General features: G+C 42.0%; 1 protein-coding gene and 1 long non-coding RNA gene across 8 annotated transcripts in view; one reads left to right on the top strand and one right to left on the bottom strand.

Moving 5' to 3' along the window:
* The window catches only part of LOC111543978, a 61,726-nt gene that overhangs the window by 17,622 nt on the left and 16,414 nt on the right, over positions 1 to 27,690 (bottom strand). For all 3 annotated transcript variants that reach the window (XR_002731994.2, XR_002731996.2, XR_002731995.2), the window contains exons 3-4: positions 18,836 to 18,964; positions 1,693 to 1,857 (exon numbers count right to left, since the gene is read on the bottom strand). This is a non-coding gene — a long non-coding RNA (uncharacterized LOC111543978). The remainder of the gene's footprint in view (positions 1 to 1,692; positions 1,858 to 18,835; positions 18,965 to 27,690) is intronic.
* Positions 1 to 27,690, top strand: part of HGD (homogentisate 1,2-dioxygenase) — a 55,946-nt gene that overhangs the window by 24,671 nt on the left and 3,585 nt on the right. For 4 of the 5 annotated variants that reach the window (XM_023214344.3, XM_023214338.3, XM_031935153.1 and 1 more), the window contains 9 exons: positions 5,366 to 5,425; positions 7,145 to 7,236; positions 10,594 to 10,628; positions 11,767 to 11,846; positions 12,408 to 12,507; positions 14,340 to 14,464; positions 17,055 to 17,159; positions 20,345 to 20,471; positions 25,217 to 25,398. In XM_023214344.3, coding sequence (XP_023070112.1) covers positions 5,366 to 5,425; positions 7,145 to 7,236; positions 10,594 to 10,628; positions 11,767 to 11,846; positions 12,408 to 12,507; positions 14,340 to 14,464; positions 17,055 to 17,159; positions 20,345 to 20,471; positions 25,217 to 25,398 — 906 coding nt within the window. The remainder of the gene's footprint in view (positions 1 to 5,365; positions 5,426 to 7,144; positions 7,237 to 10,593; positions 10,629 to 11,766; positions 11,847 to 12,407; positions 12,508 to 14,339; positions 14,465 to 17,054; positions 17,160 to 20,344; positions 20,472 to 25,216; positions 25,399 to 27,690) is intronic. The other variant, XM_023214353.3, reaches the window with a different exon arrangement.

Genomic DNA, 27,690 nt, shown 5'->3' with positions numbered 1-27,690 from the left:
CTCATGCTAGTGAGTGAGTTCTCATGAGGTCTGCTCATTTAAAAGTGTGTGGCACCTCCCACCTCTCTCTCTCTTTCTCTCTCTCTCTCTCTCTCCCCCCTCTCTTTCTCACTCCTGCTCCCGCAATGTAAGCCATGCCTGCTCCTGCTTCATGTTCTGTCATGATTGTACATTTCCTGAGGCCTCCTCAGAAGCTGAGCAGATGCCAGCATCATGTTTCCTGTACAGTCTGAAGAACCGTGAGCCAATTAAACCTCTTTTCTTTATAAATTACCCAGTATCAGGTATTTCTTTATAGCAATGTGAGAACAGACTAATATGTACATTATGATGACTATTTCACCTAGAAGATACTTCAAAATTCTCGGATAGGTGGTACTGACTTCTAATGATATGTCTGTCTATCCTCAGCCAGTGCTGTTGAGAGTACTCAGGTCATCCAATCTACTTGAGTCCATGGGAAATTTGGAGGGAATCTCAGTAAATTAAAGAATCACAGTTTTGAAAGGGATACTTGGATCATCTAGTTCAACTCCCAGTATTCTAACTGGAAATACTTAGGTTAATTATCTAATATTTCCTTTTCATTTCTGAGCATGAATTTTGAATCTTGATCATCAAATGTTGACACCAATTCTGTCTTCCTCTTTGGTAATCTTAAATAATTTTTAATTCTAACTTTGGACACCCTTAAAGATGCTTTCAAATTATTTTTGACCACCTCATTTCTAGCAAGTAAAAGTTTATCTTCCAATAGAACCCATAGAATACAGTTGTAAAATATGTGAAGCAATAATATAACTAAAAGGATAAATAGACATATCCACAATTTTAGTTGGAGACTTCAACACCCCTCTCTCAACTGTTGATAGAACAATTGAACAGAAAGTCAGAAAAGATATAGAAGTGATCTACAGAAGTAGCAGGATTGGAAAAAAGTTTTTTTTAAAAAAGAAAAGATATGGAAGTGATGATTTCACACATGTATGAAGAACTGACATTTTAGAAATCACCTTTGGACTTTTAGAAATATTTGGTTTTCTAGCTATTGCCTGAATGTTATTTTGACTTCCAAAAGATCTCACAGGTCGGGCACAGTGACTCATGCCTGTAATCCCAGCACTTTGGAAGGGCAAAGCAGGTGGATCACCTGAGGTCAGAAGTTCGAGACCAGCCTGGCCAACATGGTGAAACCTCATCTCTACTAAAAGTACAAAAACTAGCCGGGCATGGTGGCATACACCTGTAGTCCCAGCTACTTAGGAGCCTGAGGCAGAAGAATCACTTGAACCCAGGAGATGAAGGTTACAGTTAGCCGATATCGCACCACTGCACTCCAGTCTGGGTGACAGAGCGAGACTCCATCCCAGAAAAAAAAAGATCTCAAAAATTTGCTTTAGTCTTGTTCTTAGCAATGTTCTTAATGCCTTAGATTTATTCATCTATTCAGTCATTCAACAAATATTAACACCTCCTATAATCAAGCCATTGCTTGGGTGTTACAATTAATTTTATTGTTTTTGAAATGTTTAATAAGTAAATTCTATATAGAAGAAACTATTTAACAAGAGTATATAGTATAAATAAAATAAACTATTTTGAAAAGTTGTAGGACTATATTAGTCTGATCAAGCTGCCATAACAAAATACCACAGACTGGGTAGTGTAAACAACAGAAATGTATCTTCTTACCGTTCTGAAAGCTGAGAATCCAAGTCCAAGGTTTTAGCAGGTTGATGTCTTGTGAGGGCTCCTTTTTGGTTTAAAGACAGTCCTTCTTACTGTATCCTCACATGGCCTATCCTCTGAGTGCATGCAGAGAGAGAGCGATCTCTTCTTCTTATAAGGCCATCAATCCTATCAGATCAGGGCCCCACATTTATATCTTTTAACCTTAAAACCCATCTCTAAACATAGTCACACTGGAGGTTAGGGCTTCAACACACAAATTTGGAAGAGGACACAATTTAGCCCATAACAAGGACTAAATCAGTCAGCAAGCATCCTTTACTTCTTTCAGAGGTTCTTCTCTGGAGAGAATTATGAAACTATAGTTCTCACCCAGCACCCTGTTGTTATATGTAAGAAGAAAACAAAATTTGGAGAGAGAAAATAGCTTTCCTAAAGATCACAGAGTAAATGGGAACAGAGACAGTAGCAAAAACCAAGTCTTCAGTGCACTGTCTTTTTGGTTTGGCCTAGGATCAGAGAGTTACCGCTCCACAGCATACAGTGAAGCTGCAGCTGGCTTTAATAGATGTTTCTACCATGCACTCCATGGACTCTTCCTATTAATCCTCTGCTCAAGTCTCCCTCCTCACACTTACCAAAATATAACATCAGAGCTCCAACCAAAATCTCTGCTTTCCCTTGTGAGTACTGAGTTTATTAGAACCACCTTGGGAATTTTATCATCCTTCATGATACAGGCCCAGTACAATCTGAATATAGACTCTGCATAATCTTCTGCCATCAGGGCCAACAGATAAATGACTCCTCTCCGTATACCATCTCTGTCATTTGGTGGGGATCATTTTTTGCATTAGAGAAGGTTCATCAAGGTCGTTGCTTCTTCCAGATTGTGGGCCTATTGAAGGTATGCTCTCCTCAATATGAAATGTAGTTGCATTTTCATCCACCACACCAGGCTCTCTGTTCTCATGACTTGAGAGCTAATGTGCTACAGAAGACCTTGAAAAATGACCAGCTGAACTGGTCAACCCACCATTCTCTCTGACTCAGTCTTTTCCACTCAAAGAAAACAAACCCCTTCTCTGAGGGCCAGGACTTTGTTTCTATTCACAACAGGTTTGTTTGTTTGTTTGTTTGTTTGTTTGTTTGTTTGTTTGTTTTCTCTGAGAGTCTCACTCTGTTGCGCAAGCTGGAGTACAATGGTGAGGTCTTGGGTCACCGCAACCTCCACCTCCTGGGTTCAGATGATTCTCCTGCCTCAGCCTCCCAAGCAGCTGGGATTATAGGTGCACACCACCACACCCAGCTAATTTTTGTATTTTTAGTAGAGATGGGGTTTCACTATGTTGACCAGGTTTGTCTCAAACTCCTGACCTTGTGATCCACCCGCCTTGACCTCACATTACAGATGTGAGCCACGGCCCCTGGCCTTACCACAGGTATTTTAACATCAGGCAGATGTACAAAGGTATCGTCCCAGTACAACAAACCTTTTAACATCAGGCAGATGTACAAAGGTATCGTCCCAGTACAACAAACCTTTTAACATCAGGCAGATGTACAAAGGTATCGTCCCAGTACAACAAACCAGGCAGGAAATCCCCAGATACTGGGATTTCTCTCTCTCTCTCTCTCTCTTCCCCTCTTTCTTCTTTTTTCTTGGTCACTTTTTTCCTTAGATTTGTAAATCCTTAGACTTGTACTAATTAATCATTCTTGCTATTTAGTAACTGGCATTGTCACTGCCACATATGGCCCAAGATGCTAGAATTTAGTTGATTGATCAGTTGGTTGGTTGGTTGGTTGACTGGGTGGACTTTTCTGAGTGTGATGCTTGGTTCATCAATACAAGAATCACAGAACCTCTGAATTGGGTGTGCTGATTCTTAAATCCTAGCTGCACATTAGAAGAACTTTTATAAAATATCTATGTCTGGGCCCTACCTTCACAGATTCTGATTTAATCTGGTCTTGGTCTCAAAGGCTCTCCATGTGATTTTCATGGGTGGCCAGGATTGAGAATCTCTGGATAGAGCTAAAAGGTTACCCAGGCAACCATTGATCTGATACTTAAATCCCTTCTACTGGGAAATCCAGAAAGATGACTCTTTCTGGATTTTCTTTCTGAAACTAGGATTCTAGGTATTATAGTCTTCCTAACAATGTTCCTGAGTATAAATACTCTGCTCTGTTACTATAGAAGGAAGCAGCAGGTAATGGTTAGTGGTAGACCAGAACTTCCCCTAAAAAATCCAGCAATGCTTAGCTGTGGCACTTCCTGATGTCAGAGAAATATCCTCCTAGGTCAGTGGTTCTCAACTGGGAGAAAATTTCCCCCCAAATGATGTTTGGCAATGTCTGGAGACATTTTTGGTTGTTACAACCTGGTGGAATGCCACTGGAGCCTGGTGGAGGCAGGCCATGGATGATGCTAAACATCCCACAATGCACAGAACACCTCCCTACAACAAAGAATTATTTGGTGCAAACTGTCAGTAGTGCCAAGGTTGAGAAACCATTTCCTAGATCCTTGCCCTCAGGTCCCCCTATTATACCCCTAAGAGATACCATCCTTAATGAAATTAGTCCTAAAGCATTTCCTTCTTTCTGAAGCATGATTTCAGCACTGTCTCCCAAATCAACATTTTACATCCTTTTTAAGTATCTTAGAATGTAACCATCCTGCTTTGCTTTTAAGAAATGAAGGCTGCTGCCTGACTGTTTATATCAGAGAGGCAGAGTAATCCCAGGGCTGCCTTTTCCACTTGCTGTTTCCTTTCCCATCTGGCTGCCTCCCTGAAATACAGAATGAACTGAGCCCTATGACCTGATGGAGGTCCTGCCATGCCCACCTTGACCAGTTGCTGCAGCCAGTGGAGCTAGTCCTCAGGGTGCAGGTCACTCCATGAAATGTGGCAGCTGGGCTTATCAGCTGCCAGCCTGGCTAAGTCAGGCCTGCCGCCAGGTTGATTAATAAGTGCTGGGCTGACACTTCAAGAAGGGCCTAAACCTGCTGATTTTCCTCCCCTCTTCCTTAGATCATTTCATTGTTAAATTAAAGATTGTTGTGATTTAAACTGAACTGTCAGGCAGCCTAGGGACAAACGTGGGGTTTGGTAAAGCAGCTGAACCTGGTACTGCATTTACCAAATCAGATCTCAGCTGGGTGCTCTTTCGTTCTCTTAAAAAAATAATTTAAAACTCTAAGGGCTTGAAGTAGAAGTAGAACCTTCCCCTGCAGTGTCAGGAGCCCACACAGAGAGGCTGGCATGACAGGAAAGGGCCCTGATTATAAATAGCATAAAAAGCAGCATCAGTTAAAACTCACTGATGTGCCTGAGCAAAATGTTAAAAGAAACAAATAGCTTCTAAAAGAGGAAGCAATGGTTTTCTTTTGTTTTTATAATTTAAAGTGCTAAGGAACAAAAGCAGTTTATATTCATATAGTTTTAAACACACACAAGCGCATGTGCACGTGCACAAATAACATACACACTAACAGATTCCCTTTAAGGAAATGATGGATAATCATTTTAAAATAACAAAATCACAAGTAGAGCCTCACAGAGGGGGTAGCTGTCCTTTCTTTTCTATGTAATTGATGCTATTTATTTAGAAGGTCTATGGTTTACCCTTATGAAGTAATTTTTCTGTACGTGTATTTTTTTTCCAGCTTAGATGGAAACCATTTGAGATTCCAAAAGCATCTCAGAAGAAAGTAGACTTTGTGAGTGTAAGTCAGTCCCATCCACACCCTTCCTACTGCTCTCCTCTCTTCTGTGGTGAGTGAGCCAATCATTTGCAGGCTGAATACCAAGCAGAAGCAGCACTATCAGGAGGCAGCAGAGACAAAACCACCTGCGTATGCTTTGGGGGCTGGCGGAGGGATGTCTTACCTACAGAAACCATATGGCCCCTGACACCAAAGGGTATTCATGAACTATTTATATCTCAGAAAGGTCAATGGCAATTGAACATTTTCCTACTTAAGCTCCTTTCTTTTGGCTAGAACGGGGGCTTTTAATCATTTTGCTCGCTTTGATAGTCTGATGATGTCTTTGTTTATGAATGTATAAAATAAATTATATAAAATTACAAAGAAGCTAATGATATTGAAATATAATGATAAAAATACTATTAAAAACAAATTTGATTTGGTTTATAGTCATTCATATGCTTTCTTGTTAATGTGCTAAATCATAATATCTATGGAAAACATCTAATAATTATGGTATGAGCATAAATATATTTTGAGGAATCTATAATGACTATAATGTGATATCCATGATTTTTATCATTGATAAAGTTACAGGCGCCTCTAATACCACCGTGATTTGTTGCCTACATTCATGTTAGTTGAAGGAAATGATAAATTTCACTCCGAGATTAGCAGAAGTAAATATAAAATATTTCCCATCCAAGTTCATGATCTCCCTGAAGTAGATGCTTGGGCTAGAATGGCATCAATTCAGCATGGCAACTCTAGTTAGTACAATGCTGATTGGAAGCTCTGTTTGGTAGTTATAGGTCCCGGGAGTATTGGGATAACTGCCCAGAGCAAGGAGTATCTGGGGGAGAGGAGAAAGGAGCTCTAAGGAAGTGGGACTCAAAGAGACCATTGGAGGGTTCTGCAGACCAGCCTCAGCCCATGGCTTACTTAGGGACAGTCCAAGTGCCCAGCCACAGGACAAATTGTTGGAAACATCTTGAAGTTCTCATCTTTATTAAATGCTCCAAACCCTGTGTAGACTCACTTAAATACACCCTAAACTTGCAAATTGAGTTAAAATACAAAATGATACCCCCATCTCCTTTCTTGTGTGAATTGTAGCTATCTGGAGGAGCAGAGCTCCCTCCTTTTGGCTTTCTATCTGCAGGTTTGGGGCTGAGGGCTATTTTGAGAAAACCCATGTGTTAAGGTTTCTTGCACTGTGGATCATCTGGTCACACAGTAGAGAGAATTACAGTCTGTCAGAATGCAGTCTTCTGCCCTGCTCCAGAGAGATTAGGCTGACCCTATTCATAAGCAGAGGGCTGCCCATAGTAGAGTGTACTTGAGGGGCATTAACTGGTCCCTGATGCTGCAGCCTTCTTCCCCAAGCCTCCTAGATGCCTGATGGTACCTCCAACAGAATCTCTTCTTCCAGTTGATGTCAAGCATCAAATTGATAAAATACCAAGTAATGAACTGATGCTCTGTAAATTCTTCTGATACAGCCACTGAGACAATCCGGATGTAGGCCATGGCTGGAGACTAGGGTAAACCACAAACTACCAAACATGAGTCAGTAATTCAGGCTCCTCAGAGGCTGCCTGGATTCCAAATGTCCCACCGGTCCCAAAGGGAAGACCCTAGTAGAAATGTACCTCATGACCCTCAGGGACCAGCAGAAGGGCTGCCTCTTGGGCATCATTCACATTAACCTTTCCCTCTTCTGTGGCTCTCTCCCAGGGCCTGCACACCTTGTGTGGAGCTGGAGACATAAAGTCTAACAATGGGCTTGCTATCCACATTTTCCTCTGCAATACCTCCATGGAGAACAGGTAAGTGGCTCAGTTCTAGGGCAGGACATGCCCATCTTCTAAGGGCTCTTGGCCAGAAGGCAAACTGCAGGTTTCACTCTTCTGAAGTCACATATGCACATATGTAGTTATTTTTGTTATTGGTTTTTTTCTCAAGGCAATATTGATATATATTTATTGACAATGATAATGAATGAGACAAAAGGCATTTATCTTGACTGATATCCGTGATATAAACAAGAACATCACATAACAATGTAAACAGAAAAGGGAGGATGGAGCCCTGGAATGCAGGAGTAGATCGAAAGGCATTTTGACTTTGAGTCCAAATATCCTTTTGTTGTTGTTGTTTAATATTTCAAGGATTTTTCTGAGCCAAATATGAGTGACCAATGGACACAGCCGTGAGGAGATCCTGAGAACATGTGCCCAAGATGATTGGGCTACGGCTTGGTTTTATACATTTTAGGGAGGCGTACGTAAGACATCAATCAACACATATAAGGTGTACATAAGATCCAAACTGTGGTGTTTTGTTTTGTTTTGTTTTGTTTTGAGACGGGGTCTTTCTCTGTCACCCAGGCTGGAGTGCAGTGGCGTGATCTCGGCTCACGGCAAGCTCCGCCTTCCGGGTTCACCCCATTCTCCTGCCTCAGCCTCCCCAGTAGTTGGGACTACAGGCGCCTGCCACCACGCCCGGCTAATATTTTTGTATTTTTAGTAGAGAGGGGGTTTCACTGTGTTAGCCAGGATGGTCTCTATCTTCTGACCTCGTGATCCGCCTGCCTCGGCCTCCCAAAGTGCTGGGATTACAGGAGTGAGCCACCGCGCCCGGCCCAAACTGTGGTTTTTATCTCAGTAGAAAAGTAATAGCAGATTTAAAGCAGGCAGAAAAGAAAACAGAGAAAGAGAACTTAGAAACTCTGTAGTTGCAGGTTGATTTTTGGGCTCTGAATGATACAATTTTCCCATCGGTTTAAAATGTGCACAACACACTGTAATAGGTAACCAGCTGGAGTACTAGAAACCCTGGTGTGACCTTGAACTTTTCCATTTTATGCAAACACTTGCAAGTAGAGGCACCTTTCTCCTTGTCTTTCCTCATTCTTAGATTATTTGTGTACCCTGTTTTTTTTTTTTGGAACTGAAGCTGTGGCCTAGGGGTTTTTTGGGTGGTGGATTGGTGTACTGTTTGTAGGCAGGACTCCACAGTGTTTCACTGCTGAGTCGTCTCCACCCTCTTACCTGTCTTAGTTTCTCTCTCCAGAGATCTAGCACCTCTGACAGGCCTCAAAATGCCAAGTGGTCAGCTCTTACGCACGTTTCCGGGACAAATCTTTTTAAACTATTTTTGGGGGGGTGGTCCCTGTAGGGCCACTGCACATCACAAGGGATGAATCCCCCAGACACTGCAACTCAGCTCCTAGTCACCCAGGGTGCCTTTCAGCTGGGAGGAACAAAATGCCCTTTCTCTTCAGAGCTGAGGAGCTCAGTCTCTCATTTATGTACAAAAATGACAGTCACGCGAATGTGCAGGCAAGCCAGTTGTGCTAAATTTTGGGAGAAAAAACAATGGAGAAGACCGTTCAGAATGCACCTCCAAACTGGAAACCAAACATGGTACCCAAAAGGGGGTCATTCTTGTTGTCTTTAGAAAAAGAAAATGGAGTCCGGCCACAGTGACTCACGCCTGTAATCCCAGCACTTTGAGAGGCCGAGGTGGGCAGATCACGAGGTCAAGAACTTGAAACCAGCTTGGCCAACATAGTGAAACCCCATCTCTACTAAAAAATACAAAAAATTAGCCAGGCGTGGTGGCGGGCACCTGTAATCACAGCTACTCAGGAGGCTGAGGAAGGAGAATTGCTTGAACCTGGGAGCCGGAGGTTGCAGTGAGCCGAGATCACGCCATTGCACTCCAGGCCAGACAGTGTGAGACTCCATCGAAGGAGAAGGAGAAGGAGAAGGAGAAGAGGAGAAGAAGAAGAAGAAGAAGAAGAAGAAGGAGAAGGAAGAAGGAAAGAAGAAAGAAGAAGAAGGAAGAGGAAGAGGAAGAGGAAGGAGGAGGGGGAGGGGGAGGGGGAGAAGAGGGGGAGGGAGAAGAGGAGGAAGAGGAGGAAGAGGAGGAAGAAGGAGAAGGAGAAGAAGAAGAAGAAAGAAGAAAAGAGAAGAAAGAAGAAAGAAGAAGAAAGAAGATCATTTAGAATGCACCTGTGAACTAGAATCAGGAACCTAAATGAGAACTTCCTAGGAGGAAAAAATCAAGAACTGTCAACAAAACAGGGCTCAGGAGGACTTAGTTCCATCAGAGGAGAAGCCCAAAGTTGAAGGCGCTTTCAATGGGTCCCTGCTGGTACCTTAGCTCTGAGTTCAGGCAACTCCTTCAGGGTTCTGAGTCTTCTCTGAGGCCCAATTTGTCCAGGTGCCAAATTATTGTCGACAAAATTAGTCGAACTATTAATATGTAAAATATTTGAATTGATGTATTCTGAGCCAAATATGAGTGACCAGTGACCCATGACCCAGCCCTCAGGAGATCCTGAGAACATGTGCCTTCGAATATCCTTAATTTCTAAGATTCCCCAGGGCTGTTCTTGAGTCCCAGGTCACACTGTGTGAGTTTCCTTTAGGACCACCTGTTGGTAGCAGGCTACCCGACTTTGGCTTCAGCTAATAGTTCTGTGTAAGCTTAAAATTCCTAAGTAGAGGAGCTTATATACTGGCTTTGCAAAACAAAGTATGCAAATGGCATTCCTGCCTTATTATACACTACCTCTGGAACTGGACCATTTGTGTCTAAAGCCCAATGGCAATTTGTGAGCCATGAATCAGGGACAAGATCACAGCCCTATGACAAGGCTCTGGAGGCCTCTCTTTGGGTCAAATTTCATATCAGCCCACCTCCACTCTCTCCACTTGAGCCATACTGGGCTTCATTCACTTCTTCCAACCTGCCACGTGCCCTCCTCCTTCTAAGCATTTGCACTTGCTGTTCTTTCTGCCTGGAACATTCTTTCCTTTCTCCAAACCCTCACCTAGATAACACCTTCAGATCTCAGGTCAAATGTGTCCCTTCTTTGAAGAAGCCTTTGCTGATTCTTCAAACTAACCAAGTCCCTATTCTTTCATTCCCTTGAACTTGATTTTCACAGGATCACTACTGTCTGCAGTGATATTGTTCTGTAATTACTTGATTGCTCTCTGACTCCCCACTAGACTCTAAGTTCCACAAGGGCAGAGCCTGGGTCATTTTGCTCCCCATTTTATACCCAGCTCTGAGCTTGGTACATAGGCACTAAACAATGATTTGTGTTATGAAGTAATTTGTCTAGATAATGTTAGAAATGAAAATCACAAGAATTACTCTATATATTTCAGATGCTTTTACAATTCAGATGGGGACTTCTTGATTGGTGAGTTCTGAAGACTTCAGACCTCCTCACTGTTAATTGACCCCTAACTACAAGCTGCTTTCTAATTTTATGTATATTATTTTCCTTCATTCTCCAATCTGTCTTATTTCATTTAGTGCAATCCAGAGACTGAGGTCTAGAGGCCACAGGTGGTCTGGAAAAGATTTCTTTTTTTTTTTTTTTTTTTGGAGGCGGAGTCTTGCTCTGTCGCCAGGACTGGAGTGCAGTGGCCGGATCTCAGCTCACTGCAAGCTCCGCCTCCCGGGTTTACGCCATTCTCCTGCCTCAGCCTCCCGAGTAGCTGAGACTACAGGCGCCCGCCACCTCGCCCAGCTAGTTTTTGTATTTTTAGTAGAGACGGGGTTTCACCGTGTTAGCCAGGATGGTCTCGATCTCCTGACCTCGTGATCCGCCCGTCTCGGCCTCCCAAAGTGCTGGGATTACAGGCTTGAGCCACCGCGCCCGGCCTGGAAAAGATTTCTAATGTACCTCAAAGCTCCTACTCTATTTCCTTGTCTCTCTGTCTTTGCCCTTCCCTTCTGGACCTTTCTGATGGGGGAGACCTGGGCAGCTGAAAAGAAATGAAGACTAATACTAATAGGATTAACTTATTAAGGTAACTGTATTTGCCTTCAAACTCACTCAGTAAAAGCCCATTTATCATTAGTAACTGCAATTTAAATTCAAATTTTCATGAGACCATCTAAAATGTAAAGTCTGTCAGAGATTGTTCTGGTCTGCCTATTATATTTGATTTTTTTTTAGTATCAATATTTTGGAATCAACATTTTGGTGTATATGTTACACAAGCAAATGTCAGCCTTTCACTGGAACTATCAGAAATGGGTGATTTTCCATACTATTTCTGCTACCCCTTTTTGGCCATGTCACAAAATTGTGCATATACAAGTTTCTTGCCTGGTGACCAAAAAAGCAGAGTCATTGTTTTATTCACATTCTTCCAGATAGGAAAATAGCTAATCTAAGTTGTCAGAATTTATCTTTTTCCCCAAGAGACTCAAGAAAGCTCTTTTCATTTGGAATGAAAAAGCAAATGCAGCCTTAAGCCTTTCCTGTTCATGAAATGGTTATCACACCAAAAGAATTGCTCACCACTGCCCTGTCTTTTTTTGTGCAGTTCCCCAGAAAGGGAACCTTCTCATTTACACCGAGTTTGGCAAGATGCTTGTACAGCCCAATGAGATCTGCGTCATTCAGGTTGGTGATGTGTCCCCTTCTCTTCCCTGCCTCTCACTAATTTGGGAGCAGTCAGATGTTTCAGCTGCTGCTATTTCCAACTCTAAAATTTCTCTGTCATGTCTGGGCAACGAGAAGGGAATTTGAGTTATGCAGAAGGTTCCATGTGCTGAAGAGTAAGCAAGCTTGGGTGCCTGCTTTGTTTTAATATAGCACATAATTCTAAAACAAAGACCACTTGTCACTGCACTTTCCTAAATATTTACATACACTCTGGATAAGGCCCTGTTCCCACTAATGGCAGTAGAGGCAGTGAAGGTGGACATTTTTTTTTAAATGTGGCTAAATCAGGCTTCCGTTATCTCTGGACCCAGTGAGAGGGTAGACTAGAATTGGCTTGGATCAATATGTGATTAGGATTTAAGTTTTTCTTTTTAACTCATGTTTGCTCTGGTAACCTCCCAAGCAGCTCAATAAACCAGAGCTTTACTTTTGCATGTGGGACAGGCTATGGCTCTGGGCAGCTTCTTTAACTACAGCTGTGATTTCAGAAGGCACACCAGTGTCTGCTTTCCATTCCAGAGAGGAATGCGGTTCAGCATAGATGTCTTTGAGGAGACCAGGGGCTACCTCTTGGAGGTCTACGGTGTCCACTTTGAGTTACCTGACCTTGGACCAATTGGTAAATCTTCATTGCAAGCCTCTAAGCCTCGCTTGAGATGTAGGACACAGATAATTGCATGAAAGTTAAACATCCTTCTCCCTTCGCTGTCTCACTCAAACTTCCACTTTTCTCTGCAGACAAATTCTTCTGTAGACCAAGGGTCTGCCAGAAAATATGTGCAGAACAGAAAGCAACCCAAACCAATCCATTATAAGTCTCTCTAGAATAGTATATAGGCATTGGAGATAAAGGCAGCATGTAATAGATTTCTGGTTGCATAGTGTGTACAGGAATGAATATAGAAGTTTGGGTTACTGTGGGCTAGGGTTGCCAAAAACAGCTCCACAGAAGAGATGAGAATTTGACTAATTCTTTATGAAAAGTTGAGGAGAGTAAAGAGGAAAGGGAACAGCTTTGCAAAAGCATACAAGTGAGAATGAGCTTTGTGATTACGAGGAAGATCTTTTTGTCAAGTCAGTGAGATTTTTAATGGATTGGTTTGGGTTGCTTTTTGTTTTGTATATTGTAAGACTATAAAGTAGGAAGGCCATAAAAACTCCCTGGGCTGTATTCCTATGGAAAGGAGGGATGGACTGGGTGACACAGAGTCTACGAACCTCTGTGTACACCCCACCAAATCCGCACACTTAGCAGTCAAAAAAGTACATAACTCAGTGCTATGAAGGATCTAGAAACCACACTCCAGAAGGCAGATCAAAACATTCAAAAGTGAACCAAAGTCCCCCCAGCCCCCATTCTTCTGGCAAGCTGGAGGAAGTGAAAATGTTAGGAGGGGTTGTTCTCAAACTGTCTCTTGGAGTGAAAGGAGTGACTGGGAAAATTGGCCCTTGGTTTCCTCTTTGGTCACATCTCCCAGTTCTTCCCTTCCTTGTCAACAGCATTTTAGAGCAAACAGGGACAGGCCAGTGTGTGCCTTCTGGTCAACTCCCCTGAGGAATCCAAATATGCAGAGGAAGGTGGGAGGCAGCAAGAGGCAGCTGGAGCCGTGGTGGGCCGTCTGTCATTCTGTTCACCGCCCACTCTTCCCACTCTGCTCTGGCTTCCTGCTGCTCTATAGTCAGCATAGCCTCCAGGTTGCATGGAACATGTACCCTCTGGAAAATATCTATAATTTGCTAACCAGCCGGGGGCTTATTTTTTTTAACCCCAGGAGCTGGAAATGGTAAAACACTCCTCAGCTCGCTCCTCCTGTCAGAGTTACATTGTTTTTGCATGTACGTTTTTCATGTTTGCTCTTTTGATTTATTTTCTTTCTCTGGAGGAAACACTCACTCCTAACCAAAGGTAAGCAGGCAGGTCCTAAATACTTCTTCTTGAGTGGCAGACAGGGTTTTTCAGGCTGGAGAGCAGTTTTCAGACTTGGAATCTGAATTCTGTCTTAGGAGCAGAGGCATGCCTTAGGCAACAGCGCGTAACCCTTCCTATCTGAGATCAAGGACTGTCATGAGTTCTAGAGTATTCAAGCGTTCCTTCAAAAGAAAAAGTTCTGGAGTTCTATCAGATATTCCCTTTTCCTCTTTTCAGGTCTCTTTCTCTTTTCCCTTCCCCTCACCTGTAGTGATAAGATAATGCATGTAAGGTGGTTTTGTTAACCAGAGTCACTCCACAACCTTAGAAGGTAATGCTGGTTTTTGTGAATTTTTTTCTGACCAGATTCCTTGGGTCTTCCTAAAAGGTACCAGACTGGAAATCCAGTGAATCTTTGAGCAATGAAAACAATTTGTGGAGTGGCTCTTGATATGAAAGAAAGCCTTTCTCTTCATGCAATCATGGGCATCTTTCCTATGTTTTGGAAGTTTCTAAAAGACTTTTGGGTTACTGTGTTCTAGGGGCCAATGGCTTGGCCAGTCCTCGTGATTTCTTGATACCCGTTGCCTGGTATGAGGATCGCCAAGTACCAGGTGGTTACACTGTCGTTAATAAATACCAGGGCAAGCTGTTTGCTGCCAAACAGGTAAAGTAAGAGGATTGGCAGGCAGGGGAGGAAATGAAGAGTGATTGAGCACTTACTGATTGCTAAGGCGAGTATTAGAAACTTTACATATATCCTTTCATTGTTATCATACCACTATGGCACTACAGATAAAGCAAATAGTTCTAGTAGTCAATGGTACCTTCATAGTCATGAAAAAGGCCAGTAATGATAAATAATTTACCAACTTCACAGTAAGTGGCAGAACCAGCATTTGAACCCATATCTGTCTGACTCCAAAGGCTGTGCCCTTTCTACTCACCAAGCAATGAAAATCTTAGCAATATGTAGGTCTCTATAAATGGTATGGAAAACATAATATATGGGCAGCATAATATGTTCTGAAAAGGAAATGAGTTAACAGATCAACCAAGATCTATACTCTCCAATACCACCCTATTTCAAATACAAGCAATTCTACAAAACAAGTAGAATTCAGTTAAGTAGCTTGGCTTGGTTTGTACCACCAGGCTGGCAAATTCAGGACACAAGCAAAGGCACAGATATTAATGAATAATAATAACAACAATGTAATATGGACTCTATAACATATTATGAAATATACTGAATATATATTAGAATAAAATAATCATAGAATAAGAAGAACCCAAAGATCTCTTCTGTTTAGCATTATTTCCTTATATTGTCCAAGGTATGTTATTCTTCTCAGGCAACATCTAGAGATAATGCCAACCAGCTGAGGCCAACCAGTTTGGCACTTAAAACTAACCCTTGAAGCAGACACATTGTTATTTTCATTTCTCTGGGTCAGGGTCTCTCAAAATTCCGGGGCTATTTGCATCAGAAACCCTCAAGGAGACTTGTTTAAAATGCAGATCTTAGGCCAGGAGCGGTGGCTCACCCCTGTAATCCCAGCACTTTGGGAGGCCGAAGCAGATGGATCATCTGAGGTCGGGAGTTCAACACCAGCCTGGCCAACATGGCAAAACCCTGTCTCTACTAAAAATACAAAAATTAGCCAGATGTGGTGGTGCACACCTGTAATCCCAGCTACTTGGGAGGCTGAGGCAGGAGAATCGCTTGAACCCAGGAGGCAGAGGTTGCAGTGAGCCAAGATCACGCCATTGCACTCCAGCCTGGGCAACAGAGCAATACTCCCTCTCAAAAAAAAAAAAATGCAGATCCTCAGATACTACTCTAGCCTTGCAAAAAATGATAAGCTCTGGAGATGGGACATGGAAACCTACATTCATTTTAAGCATGTTCCCCAGATCATTGTTTACATACAATTGTTAAAGAACCACAATTCTAGAACCAGCCAGTATCTCCTCCAGAAAGGTTTGCACTTTCCAGGTAGACCCTGTGCTGGTTATTCTCTGTGTGAGTCCCCACTGATCCATTCTCCCTCTTGCCATGATCTGTGTCCTGGAAGGTTAACTGTATCACCCGGGCTCCCTAGCCAGCTGGCTTCTGTTGGGTTCAACCCACAGGAAACTGCAAGGCAGGAGAAAAGACAAATTGGGAGATTTCTTCCCCTGCTTCCTCCCTGTTTAGGACTGTGTTTCTGGCAATAGCTGCATCCCCCATATGACCTCAGTTCCTGTTGGACAGCCCTAGTGGTATGCTGGAGCTGATTCATAGTGACTTGCAAAAGCTGATATGCACACTTCTGTCCAACTCTATATTCAGTGATGTCATATTGGTAGCTGGAAAATCATCATGGTGAGACTATATCCACTTTAGAAATCAGTAAACACTATATGTCAATGCTTTATATATTTTTTCAGAGTGCTAGTTGTTAAATATTTACCAGCACACCACTGGGTAGCACCCTTCTTTATAGTCCTAGCTCTTGCTGAAGTACTATAACAATATTTCCCTCCTTATTCCACATGCCCAGGAATGGCAGTGTCTTCCCACTATTACTAGGCTCAGATACCTCAACACTTCTAGTCATTCCAGTTAACCCTAACCATGCCTCTATGAGTAGTGCCTTCATTAAAATCTTTAGATTTCAGACCCATAGATACAGAAGGGACCACCTTCCTATAGCAGAACACTGATCCTCTTCTACCCCAGGACAGGACCAAGAAGTATTATGTTAGGATTGCTCTGAAATCTCAAGTCCTTGGAGTGGGAACTTTTAGAGGCCTTCTCCCCTCCTGGACTCACCAACCCAGGCACTGTGTCTATTGCAAGTTCCTCTAGGCTGAAATTACCTGGAGAAGTATCACAGCAGGTACTCTCTGCTCCAGGAAACAGAAAGTAGCCCAGATTGTTTGAGAATTGCTGACATCTACAGATCCTCACAGTTAGGTTAAAAATTGTTGAAAAGGCACTACTTGGAGAATGTGCTGTGCTTCTGCTGCATTTGTGATCAGAAGGCAGCTGCAGCTTATGAACCAGAAAAATAGGGTTAGTGGCTAAGTAGAGGGTGTGTGGAGCAACCACAAAATGATTCAGGGTTGTACTTCTCCCAAAGGACAGTAAGATTAAATCAAGAACAAAATCAAATCAAAAGAAGAGAGAGGTATGCCCAATACATATTGTGGGATCACAGTTACAAAAGCATTAGATGGTAAAATCATCCTTTCCTGCTTTTTGTGATTAGGATGTCTCCCCATTCAATGTTGTGGCCTGGCACGGGAATTATACACCCTACAAGTACAACCTGAAGAATTTCATGGTTATCAACTCAGTGGCCTTTGACCATGCAGTAAGTCTGAACCCTGTAGGGGCATTGGGGTGAGGCAACCCTTTGGTGGGAGGGGTCCACAGTAGACTCCTGACATTTACAGATCTAACATTTCCAATGTCATCGTTGGAAGCCCTAGATATAGTCATTTGTCTTATGGTGAAGGAGTAAATAACATAGCTAGCAGGGGAGCCAAGCCAGATACTCAACATTCCCCTGTGAACACAGCTTCATTCTCTACAGAGCATTCGTGATACTCTGACTTGTGTTTGCCAAACTAAGTGGATAAACAGTTTCTTTGTGGAAAATTTATCCCCCAAAACAACCAAGTGGTAATGTCGGTGGTAGAATGAGGAGAAAGGAACTTTGTGAATTTGAAGAAGTCTCTGACCTCACAACTCTCAAGAGTCTCCTCTACGATCTCTGACTTCTCACCCCAGTGCCTTCACTGCTGGCTGTATTTGGCAGTGACAGAACGAACAGCCCACTTGTAAAGTTACTCATAACATTCAGTGCTTGAGTTTAAACCAAAGAAATTCTAGAGCATGAACTTGGTCATATTTTTCACTCAGTTAGGGGGCCACAAATAGGTGTCTGGTCTACAGTGCAGGCTCCCAAGACCCTACATTCTTAATAAAGTGATGGTTCTGAGATCCGGGGGTGGGGGGCAGTTCATTCTGCAGCGCACTTCATAAGAGATGAACTTAATCCACAGGCTGGAAGGATGATTAGAGCAGAAGTCAGAGACTCAGAGGCAAAAGGATCATCCTGAACTAGTTCAGTTTATCTCTGGGGGGACAAAACTACCTCTCCGAACAGCAGCAACTCTTAATAAAAGCAAAGGGGAAAAGAAAAGTAAGATATCAGACCCCAAACAAACAACACGAGAAAGGATCCTGAGACACTGATAAAGTTTGATTTGCTGCTTCACTACCTTTGCTGCTTCACCACCTTTGCTGCTTCACTACCTTTGCTACTTCACCACCTTTGCTGCTTCACCACCTTTGCTGCTTCACTACCTTTGCTTGAATAGTTTAGACCATTTCCCACGACAGATGCAGAAATGTCAGCGCTCACAGCAATAAGCATTGGGTTTATTTTTATTTGAATTTACACAGGTGGAATCTTCTCTGTATTGCTGCTATAATTATTTTTCCAAAATTCAGTTCTGATCATGCTACCACTGTACTCATTAGAAAGCCTTTGCAAGTTTCCCATGGTTTAGGATTGAGTCTGAGCTCTGAAGCGTGGTGTTTGATGCTTTTCACCATCTGTCCCTGGACTCATTTTCCAGTATCACCTCTTGCCCCTCTCCCTTCTGTCAATGCACTGGGGTTTTAGCCTTATCTCCTCTTAACAAAAATCTCTGTGCACTTTCATGTGTTTTCTGTGATTAAAATGTCACTTCTCTTCCTTCCCACTTCCTTAGTCCTTCCTCCCTCCCTCCCTTTTTCTCCCACCCCCCCCCCACCTTCCTTCCTTTCTTTCTTTTTTTGTTTTTTAACTTTCATTTTAGATTCAAGGGTACATGTGTAGGTTTCTCCACTCTCTCTCTCTCTTTTAAACTTTTATTTTAGGTTCAAGGATACATGTGCTCCTTCCTTCTTTCCCTCCTTCCTTCCCTTCTCTCTCTCTCTTTCTCTCTCTTTTTCTCTCTCTCTCTTTTTCTTTCTTTCTGGTCATTCTTGAATACTTACCTCAAATGTCACCTCCTCTTTGAAGCCCTCTTTGACCCTTTCAGGTAGAATTAGCTGCCCCCAGTTAATGCTAAAGAAGCAGGGAATCGATCCCCATGATCTTTGAATCTCCAGACTCTTGCATGGCATCTGAAAGGGAACATGATTGTTGATTTCAATTAAATTGAATCTCAATCTTTTCACTAAATAATTCTGAAGATTTTTCAAAAGTATAATCTCGTCCCTCAACCTATTCCATCTTACGCTACCACTATGAAGACTAGGGAAGTAAATGATGTGTTTTAGACCTGAAAGTCAAACAAAGGTAGGAAAGCAATGAACCACTTCTCAGACTTTTCTGCCAATGGATACAATCTGGAATCTCTGTGTTCTCCCAAAGAGGAGCACACCTACACCAAAACTTGGATTTTACTTTATTTCTATTTCCACTTAGCTCTGAGCATCTCTTCTGCCGCACATCTCAGCTCTAGTCAACTTGACCTGAGATTGAGAAGCAGGCACTATTGGTTCTCAGACCCACGGGGTAATAGGTTGCATGTAATGTGGGCTCAGCAGGGTGAAAAAGCAGTTCAGAATCCTTTCAGCTAGTGTTAATTCATTTTGCCTCAAGCACAGCAAGAGGAAAAAGTCATATGAGCGATTACTGCACCTTGATGACAAGCCCAGACTTCTGTTGTTTGATCAGAAATTAGGCAGTCCCTTTGCAGCAACATGGATGCAGCTGGAAGCCATAATCCTAAGCAAATTAATGCAGGAATAGAAGACCAAATACTGCATGTTCTCACTTATAAGTCGGAGCTAAACATTGAGCACCCCTGGACATAAACATGAGAAAAATAGACACTGGAGACTACTAGAAGGGGGAGGGTGGAAAAACTACCTGTTGGATATTATGCCCACTACCTGCGTCATGGGATCCTGTATTAGTCCATTCTCATACTGCTATGAAGAAATACCTGAGACTGGGTACTTTATAAAGAAAAAGGGGTTTAATGTATCCACAATTCCACATGGCTGGGGAGGCCTCACAATCATAGCAGAAGGCAAAGGAGGAGCAAAGCCATGTCTTATGTGGCAGTAATCAAGAGAGCATGTGTAGGGGAACTGCCCTTTATAAAACCATCGGATCTTGTGAAACTTATTCACTATCACAAGAACAGCACAGGAAAACCCACCCCCACGATTCAATTACCTCCCACTGGGTCCTTCTCACAACATGTGGGGATTATGGAAACTACAACTCAGGATGAGATTTGGGTGGGGACACAGCCAAACCGTATCAGATCCCTACCCCAAACCTCAACATCACACAATATACCCGTGTAACAAACCTGCACATGTACTCCTGTATCTAAAATAGAAGTTGAAATTAAAAGTTGAATAAAAGTAAATAAATAAAAAGAAATTAGTATGTCACTTGCAAACACCTTCATGTATGCATGAAACATGTGTCATTGTCCAGTCACCTCCCTTGCATCGTGCATTCAGTCTCTCCTTGTGTGTTCACAGGACCCATCCATTTTCACAGTGTTGACTGCCAAGTCTGTCCGCCCTGGAGTGGCCATCGCTGATTTTGTCATCTTTCCACCTCGATGGGGGGTTGCTGATAAGACCTTCAGGCCTCCTTATTACCATAGTAAGTCTCTCTTTTACCAAGCCACATTTGCAAGCCAAAGAGACAACAAAGCAGTGAGCACTACCCATTGGGAATAATGCCTGGGTTGTTTCTGGACACCTACCCTGGCTTGAATTCAGGATCCTGCCTCACAAGGCCTAGTGCTGATCCCCAAGCTTTAATCTCTTTAAGGGATGGTAGTTGTGTTAGTCCATTCTTCATTGTTATAAAGAATACCTGAGGCTACTTAATTTATAACGAAAAGAGGTTCATTTGGCTCATGGTTATGCAGGCTGTACAAGCAGCATGGTGCTGGCATCTGCTTCCAATGAGGCCTCAGGAAACACAATCATAGTGGCAGGCAAGGGGGGAGCTGGCGTATCACATGAGGAGAGCAAGCAAGAGAGAAAAGAGGAAGTCCCAGCCTCTTTTGAGCAGCCAAACCTCATGTGAACTCATAGAGTGAGAACTCACTCATAACCGTCATGACGGCATCAAGTCATTTATGAGGTATCTGCCTCCATTACCCAAACACCTCCCACCAGGCCCCACCTGCAACACTGGAGATCACATTTCAACATGAGAGTTGGAGGGAACGTACATCCAAATTATATCAATAGTGATGCATTGACTCTGAGCCTGGTTCCCGGTTTCTCTTGTTAGAAAGGCTTCTAAACAAGTTTCCTCACATTTTAGATGTTTTGTTTTGGGGAATGCTGGGGAAAATGTTAGTTAGTCTGTTGTTTTGGGAAAGTTCATCACCTAAGTCTAGTTCAGAGAACCAGAGAAAGAAAAAGAGAGAGAGAGAAAGACAGAAATGTGCATTCTCCAATTATTTTGGCAGGGCAAAGCAGACTGCAGCCTATATTAGGAAATGGACTCTATTCTGGAAACAGTTTCTGCAGAATATTTGTTGCCTAGTACAAGACCTAACAAATCTACTATTTTTATTTTATTAATATTATTATTCTTAGCACCTAATAGTTATTGGCCAATTTCTATGGCCCTGTTACAAGGTTTTTAAAAAACTAACTCATGAAGTGTTTATAATAATTGTAAGAGACAAGCAGTATTATTGTCCCCCCCCCGCCCCTTTTTTCAGAAAATTAAACTGACACAAGAGGGATTAAGTAACTCTCTCAAGGACTCACAGCAAGTTAAGTGTAGAGTCAGGATTTAATTATAGGCTGTCTGACACCAGAGCAAACAGAGCCATACTACTAACTGGTATGGCTAGCATAGTGCCTGATATATAGCATGCTTCTAATAAAATATTTATTTAATAAGTGAATGTGTCAACAAGAATAAATAAAGTACTTCGTGGCTGTACCTAATGAGGTTGACATTTTTAATTGTGCAATAGCTAGCTGAAAATCCAATCAAAGGTCAATGTGCAATTCTGCTTCCTGGAGTGTGCATTTTTTTGTACATAGACTTCTGGGAAGACTCTAAGAGGCATTCCACCTGGAACATTCTAGAAAACAAATTCCTTTCTTTAGTAAACTCCAGGGCCTTCTGTTTATGTTAGGTCCCTTTCTATATATACCAGTTCCCAGGTGTCAGGGCTCAACAGAGAACAACAGTGCACTGAATGGCCAATTTAGCTATTTTATAGCATCAGGAATGAAGGCCCTCAGGACAGACGAAGGCCACTCCATGGTCAAATGCCAGCATCCCCCTTTTCAGATGACACCATCATGGTAGAGAAAAGAAAACAATCAGTTACCACTGCAAAGACACCAGCTATTTTGTGAATAGCATCATAAGTCCTTTCTAAAAAATGTCAAGCCTACTAAGGACTCTTAACTTTTCTCCTCTTGGAAGTTAGTGACCTACAGGCCTGTTGTCAAGGAGAGAAAATTGCCCTGGCTTATAGTCTGTACTTTACATGCTACTCCTTAATAATTCACTGTTTCACTCGTTCTTTTATTGAGGTTACTCTGTGTGCCTGTAGTGGTTCTTACATTTTACCATGTGTCAGAGTCAACTGGAAGGTTTATTAAAACACAGATTACTGGGCTCCATCCTCAGAATTTCTGCTTCAGTAGGTCTGGGATAGGACCTAAGAATCTGAGTTTTTAACAAATTCCCAAGTGATGCTGAATCTGCCTTTTTTTTTTTTTTTTTTTGAGACAGGGTCTCGCTCTGTCACCCAGGCTGGAGTGCAAGTTGCACAATCTCAGCTCACTGCAACCTCCACCCACTAGGCTCAAGTGATCCTCCCTGCTCAGTCTCCTGAGTAGCTTGGACCACAGGTGTGCACCATCACAGCTGGCTTTTTTTTTTAATTTTTTAATTTTTTTGCATTTTTAGCACAGATGGGATCTCGCCATGTTGCCCAGGCTCTTCTCGAACTCCTAAACTCAAGCAATCCACCTGCCTTGACTTCCCAAAGTGCTGGGATTACACGTGTGAGCCACCGTGGCTGGCCAGAATCTGCATTTTTTCACTGGCAAGTCGGGATTCTGATGAAGGAGGTTTACAGACTGCTTGTTGAGAAATACTGGCCTAGGGCATGTCCCCGGCCCTAGGTGGAGGAATAATAGAGTCATCTGATTTAGACAGGTTTGCTACTGTGCTATAGGGTCTCAACCCACTCCTTAATTTTTATTTGTAGTTCAGACTTCCTGACACAAATAACATTGAGAGATGCCTCCTGTAGTTTTTTAATGACTCTCAAAGTAAATTTGGCCCCAGGGTAGATCTTATAAAGGTATGGGTGCTCTGAGTTAGTTGGAAAAAACCACAGAACCCCAGGTTAGAGAAGAGTTTTCCAGAGATGTTAAAAATATTGCATTGGCAATACTCAAAATCTTTGCTACTTTGATGTGACTTTATCATAAGAGAAAATGGAGAATTATTTCTATAGAAATACTGCCTCCGGTCATCTTCATGTGCCTTAGTCAACTAGATTCAGCTTTAATCAGAAAGGCAAGGTCTATCCTCCCACTGTCCTTTGAAACATAGAAAATGATATAGAAATGTCATCACCAAGCTCATTGCTATCTAAATTCATATTCAGATCAAAGCTGAATTCTATTTTGCTCTCTTCTTAAAATTAAGCCATGAAGGTGACCCTGAGGACACATACTAGAGCAAGGAGCATGACACCAAATTTAAGTCATGAGCTGAACTGTTTTTAAAACATAGACACTTTATGCTTACATTTGCTGCTTTTTCTGTATTTCCACTTCATAGAGAAACAAGTAGAGCTATGGTCTGGGTCTCCCTCTTCAGCAGGAGCTCACAAACTCTCACTCACTTTGTAGGGGCCTGCAGTAGCTTTCTGTTTCTGAGCAGAGTGGGTGTGGTTGCTTAGTAAATTATAAAAGCATTTGGCACTTGGTTATACTGCACATGTAAGCAAGAGGGCAGGCATGCATCCTGTCCAGTGTAATTTTGTAAGGGTTGCCACTGCCACATCTCTCTACTCCGTCCTTGGTTTGCACTCTCAGTACTCTCACAGGACAGACTATGAGTAGCTTTAAAGGCTGTGTTGTTGTTGTTGTTAATTATTTCTTTTTTAAGTAGCTTTAAAAGCTATTTCTTATTCATCTCTGTCTCACGGTACCCAGCACACTATCTAATTATATATGCTGGCTGGCTGGATGGGCAGATGGGTGAAGTGGGAAAAGGACAGATGAATGAATGGGTGAGTAGATGTGTGGTTTGAGATGCAAAGACACTTAAATTTGCTCAGGTGTTATATTTCTTTAATTCCTGCTCTATTGTATTGCTACTCTAATAAAGAACTTTATTTCAATAGCAGCATAAGATTGGAAGAGTGGAAGCATGGTGATTTTTGTTAAATTTTGTGTAACTCTAGAAAGCACAACTAGGACCAATGAATTTAACTCATAGAAAAGCAAATTTCCATTTAATATAAGAGCTTTCTTACACACAGAGCTCTTCCATAATATAATATGCTTTGTAGAGTGGAAAGCTTCCATTCACATCCAGGCAGAGCCCAGGAGGTAATCAGTCAGGAAAGATAGAGAAATTTCCTTTACATTGAGTAGAAGTAAGGATCCCTTCCAATTTTAAGATTTAGGACTCCATGAATAGGGTATCAATGGAAATAGAAAAAATAAAAACAAATCCAGAAGACATTTTGAAGAACAGAAAAACAAGAGGATAACAGATTCATCTATAGAAGATAATATTTGTTATAATAAATAGCATTTATGGTCTGTTTTATACACATACCAAGATTCTTTCACACAGATTATCATCTGATAATGGAATTTAAGTCTGGAGTTCTTTTCATTACATCATCATCCATCAAAACACACACACACACCCAATCTAAGCCTTCTAGATTGGGAATTAGAAATATGGTGTTACTGTATCCTACAGTGGAGCTGCTTGGGAAAGGGTTATGATCTGGGAGATAAGATAACTTTGATAGAGGGCTTATAAGCTTACATGATAGAGTACATTCACTCTTCATTATGACTAGCATTTTAATTATTATTGTCTTCTCTGGGCCCTGATTTTCTTTAGATCTAGCCTGATTCCTGTCAGATAGTGGAACTCAAGACCTCTGATAATCCACATGGCCATGGAGTAGAGCCATGCCTGCCAAGAATGCCAATATGAATGTTTTGTGATTGTTCTTCTGTCAATCCACATTCTTTATTAATCCTATACAATTTATTAGTTTCTCCTATGTTCTTGGAATTCTGCAGAAATAATGCTTAAGGGATCTTTGTGTTTTACTGGTCCTGCCTTGGATAATAAAAATAATCCTGCTTCAACCTTCCCAGGGAACTGCATGAGTGAGTTCATGGGACTCATCCGAGGTCACTATGAGGCAAAGCAAGGTGGGTTCCTGCCAGGTGGAGGCAGTCTGCACAGCACAATGACCCCCCACGGACCTGATGCTGACTGCTTTGAGAAGGCCAGCAAGGCCAAGCTGGCACCTGAGAGGATTGCCGATGGCACCATGGTAAGTATGTTAACTGCCAGATTCCGGCGGCCTCTGAACTCCCCACCCTTGCTGAGAGAGGTGGCCATTTTTCATTTCTCCAGAGTCACAGAGGAAGAGTCAAAAGGGGGAGAGTTACATGACTGCGTAAGTCCATTTCCATGTATATATACACACATCCTTGTGTATATGCTAGACTTCTGTTGTGGTGGTGTAGAAAGATCTTCGGACTTGGAGTCAGACATGGGTTCTGAGTTCAGATCCCATCTCTTGGTTCCTGTGTGATCGTGAACAACTCACTTAGCTTCTCTGTGTTTCATTTTCCCCATCTATAAAATGGATATAGTATCCAACCCAGCAGATGGCTATAAGTTAACCTAACAGACTGTCCAACACTATTCAAATGTAAGGCAATATTATTCATACTATGTGAAGCCTCTTCCTGTCCATATGCAGCCCTAGGAATATGCTATGTCTCAGAGTCTTCTGCTTTTTGAAGTAATCCTCCAGGGCCACAATAGTAGCGGAGGCAGGATGTCACCTTCAGCACATGTTTCAAGCCAAGGAGGGTCAAAAAGCCCTTGCCTCACTATAGTCAGGGCTTGTAAGAAGCAATTCTCAGCTGTTTTTTTCATTTTTCTTTGCTCTGCTTTGGCATGGATGCAACTGATGGGATTTAAAACCTGTTTTGTATTCCTCCTGTGTCAGTCTGTAAACATTGAGGCTGAACACAATTGCAGTTGGCTGCGGTGCTTGATTTTATTTTTGCATTCTTCGAGGTAGAGTTTATGGTCCACGGGGAGTAATTTTATGCTAAATCACATGCAAATTTGCTTTACTTTTTAAAATAAATGCCTTGAAATGCTACCTGGTTTAAAATCCATAGCACAGACTTGCCTGCTTCATGCTTGCAAACTACCCTAAGCAGTGAGCATTATCTGTCCATCTGTCCAGTGCAGTTTGCTTTCAGTCCCAACCCTGGAGCCAGAGTTGGTGGAGCTCCTCTGCAAAAGGAGGGTGTACAGAGTCCCATTTGCTTGCTTTGGCCCTATTTCCCCTTTCAAGGGCCTCTATGGAGTTTCTGTAGAACCCCTACATCTCAATGAGATGCAGTTTGGCAGTCTCAGTTAAGCTATTACCTCTAAAGTCTCCTGGAGGTGCATTCCTGGAAGCTCTTCCAGAGTTGCCACTCAATAACCTTTGGTGCCCCAATTTGGCTTTGGGTGGTCAATGTTATGAGGGAGCTGTGTTTTACAACAGTGAGGCATAGAACAGGGCTGTTTCTATGAGGAGCAATGCTTTGAATTACTAGTGAGAAAGAGCTCTCCTATTAGGATGGGAGACCCTGGGTATCAAGGAGCCAGAATACCTGAGGACGGAGGGTCCAACATCTTACCGAGACCTAACTTTTGGTCGTCCTCACCATTTCCCATTGTATAATTCAGACCCAGGTCTATCTATATGCCTTATCCTTATTCTTGTTTGGAGTGATTAACTTGATACAATACCATCTTCAAAGTCAGCTGGATGGGGCTTTTGTTAATCCAGCCAAATGGAGAGGCTGTTAAGAAGCAGCCAGCAAAGAGACAATAGGAATAGCCATAATGATCTTTATGTCTGAATAGTGCTTTTTAAAATTTTTATTACTTATTATTATTTTTATGGATACATAATAAGTATGTATATTTATGGAGTACATGAGATATTATGATACAGGCATATGATATGTAATAATCACATCATTGGATAAATGGGGTATCCATTACCTCAAGCATTTATCCTTTGTGTTACAAACAATCCAACTATACTCTTTCAGTTATTTTAAAAGGTGCAATTAAATTTTTATTGACTATAATCACCCTGTTATGCTATCAAATGCTAGGTCTTATTCATTTTTTTCTTTTACATATTTTTTTTTTATTTTTAACTTTTATTTGAGATTCAGGGGTACATGTGCAGATTTGTTGTATAGGTAAACTAATGTCACAGGGGTTTATTGTATCCATTACTCGGGTACTAAATAGTACCCAATAGTTATTTTTTCTGATTTTCTCCCTCCTCCCACCCTGTACTCTCAAGTAGGCACCAGTGTCTGTTGTTCCCCTCTTTGTGTCCATGAGTTCTCATCATTTAGCTCCCATTTAGAAGTGAGAACATACAATATTTGGTTTTCTGTTCCTCTAAGTTTGCTAAGGATAATGGCCTCCAGCTCCATCGTGTTCCTGAGAAACACATGATCTTGTTCTTTTTTATGGCTGCATAGTATTCCATTATATATATACATACATATATATATGTATGTGTATATATACA

Source organism: Piliocolobus tephrosceles, chromosome 2 (assembly GCF_002776525.5).
Source record: "Piliocolobus tephrosceles isolate RC106 chromosome 2, ASM277652v3, whole genome shotgun sequence".
Classification (NCBI taxonomy): domain Eukaryota; kingdom Metazoa; phylum Chordata; class Mammalia; order Primates; family Cercopithecidae; genus Piliocolobus; species Piliocolobus tephrosceles.
Note: the sequence above shows the minus strand (reverse complement) of the source record. Positions and strands in the feature narration are given on the sequence as shown.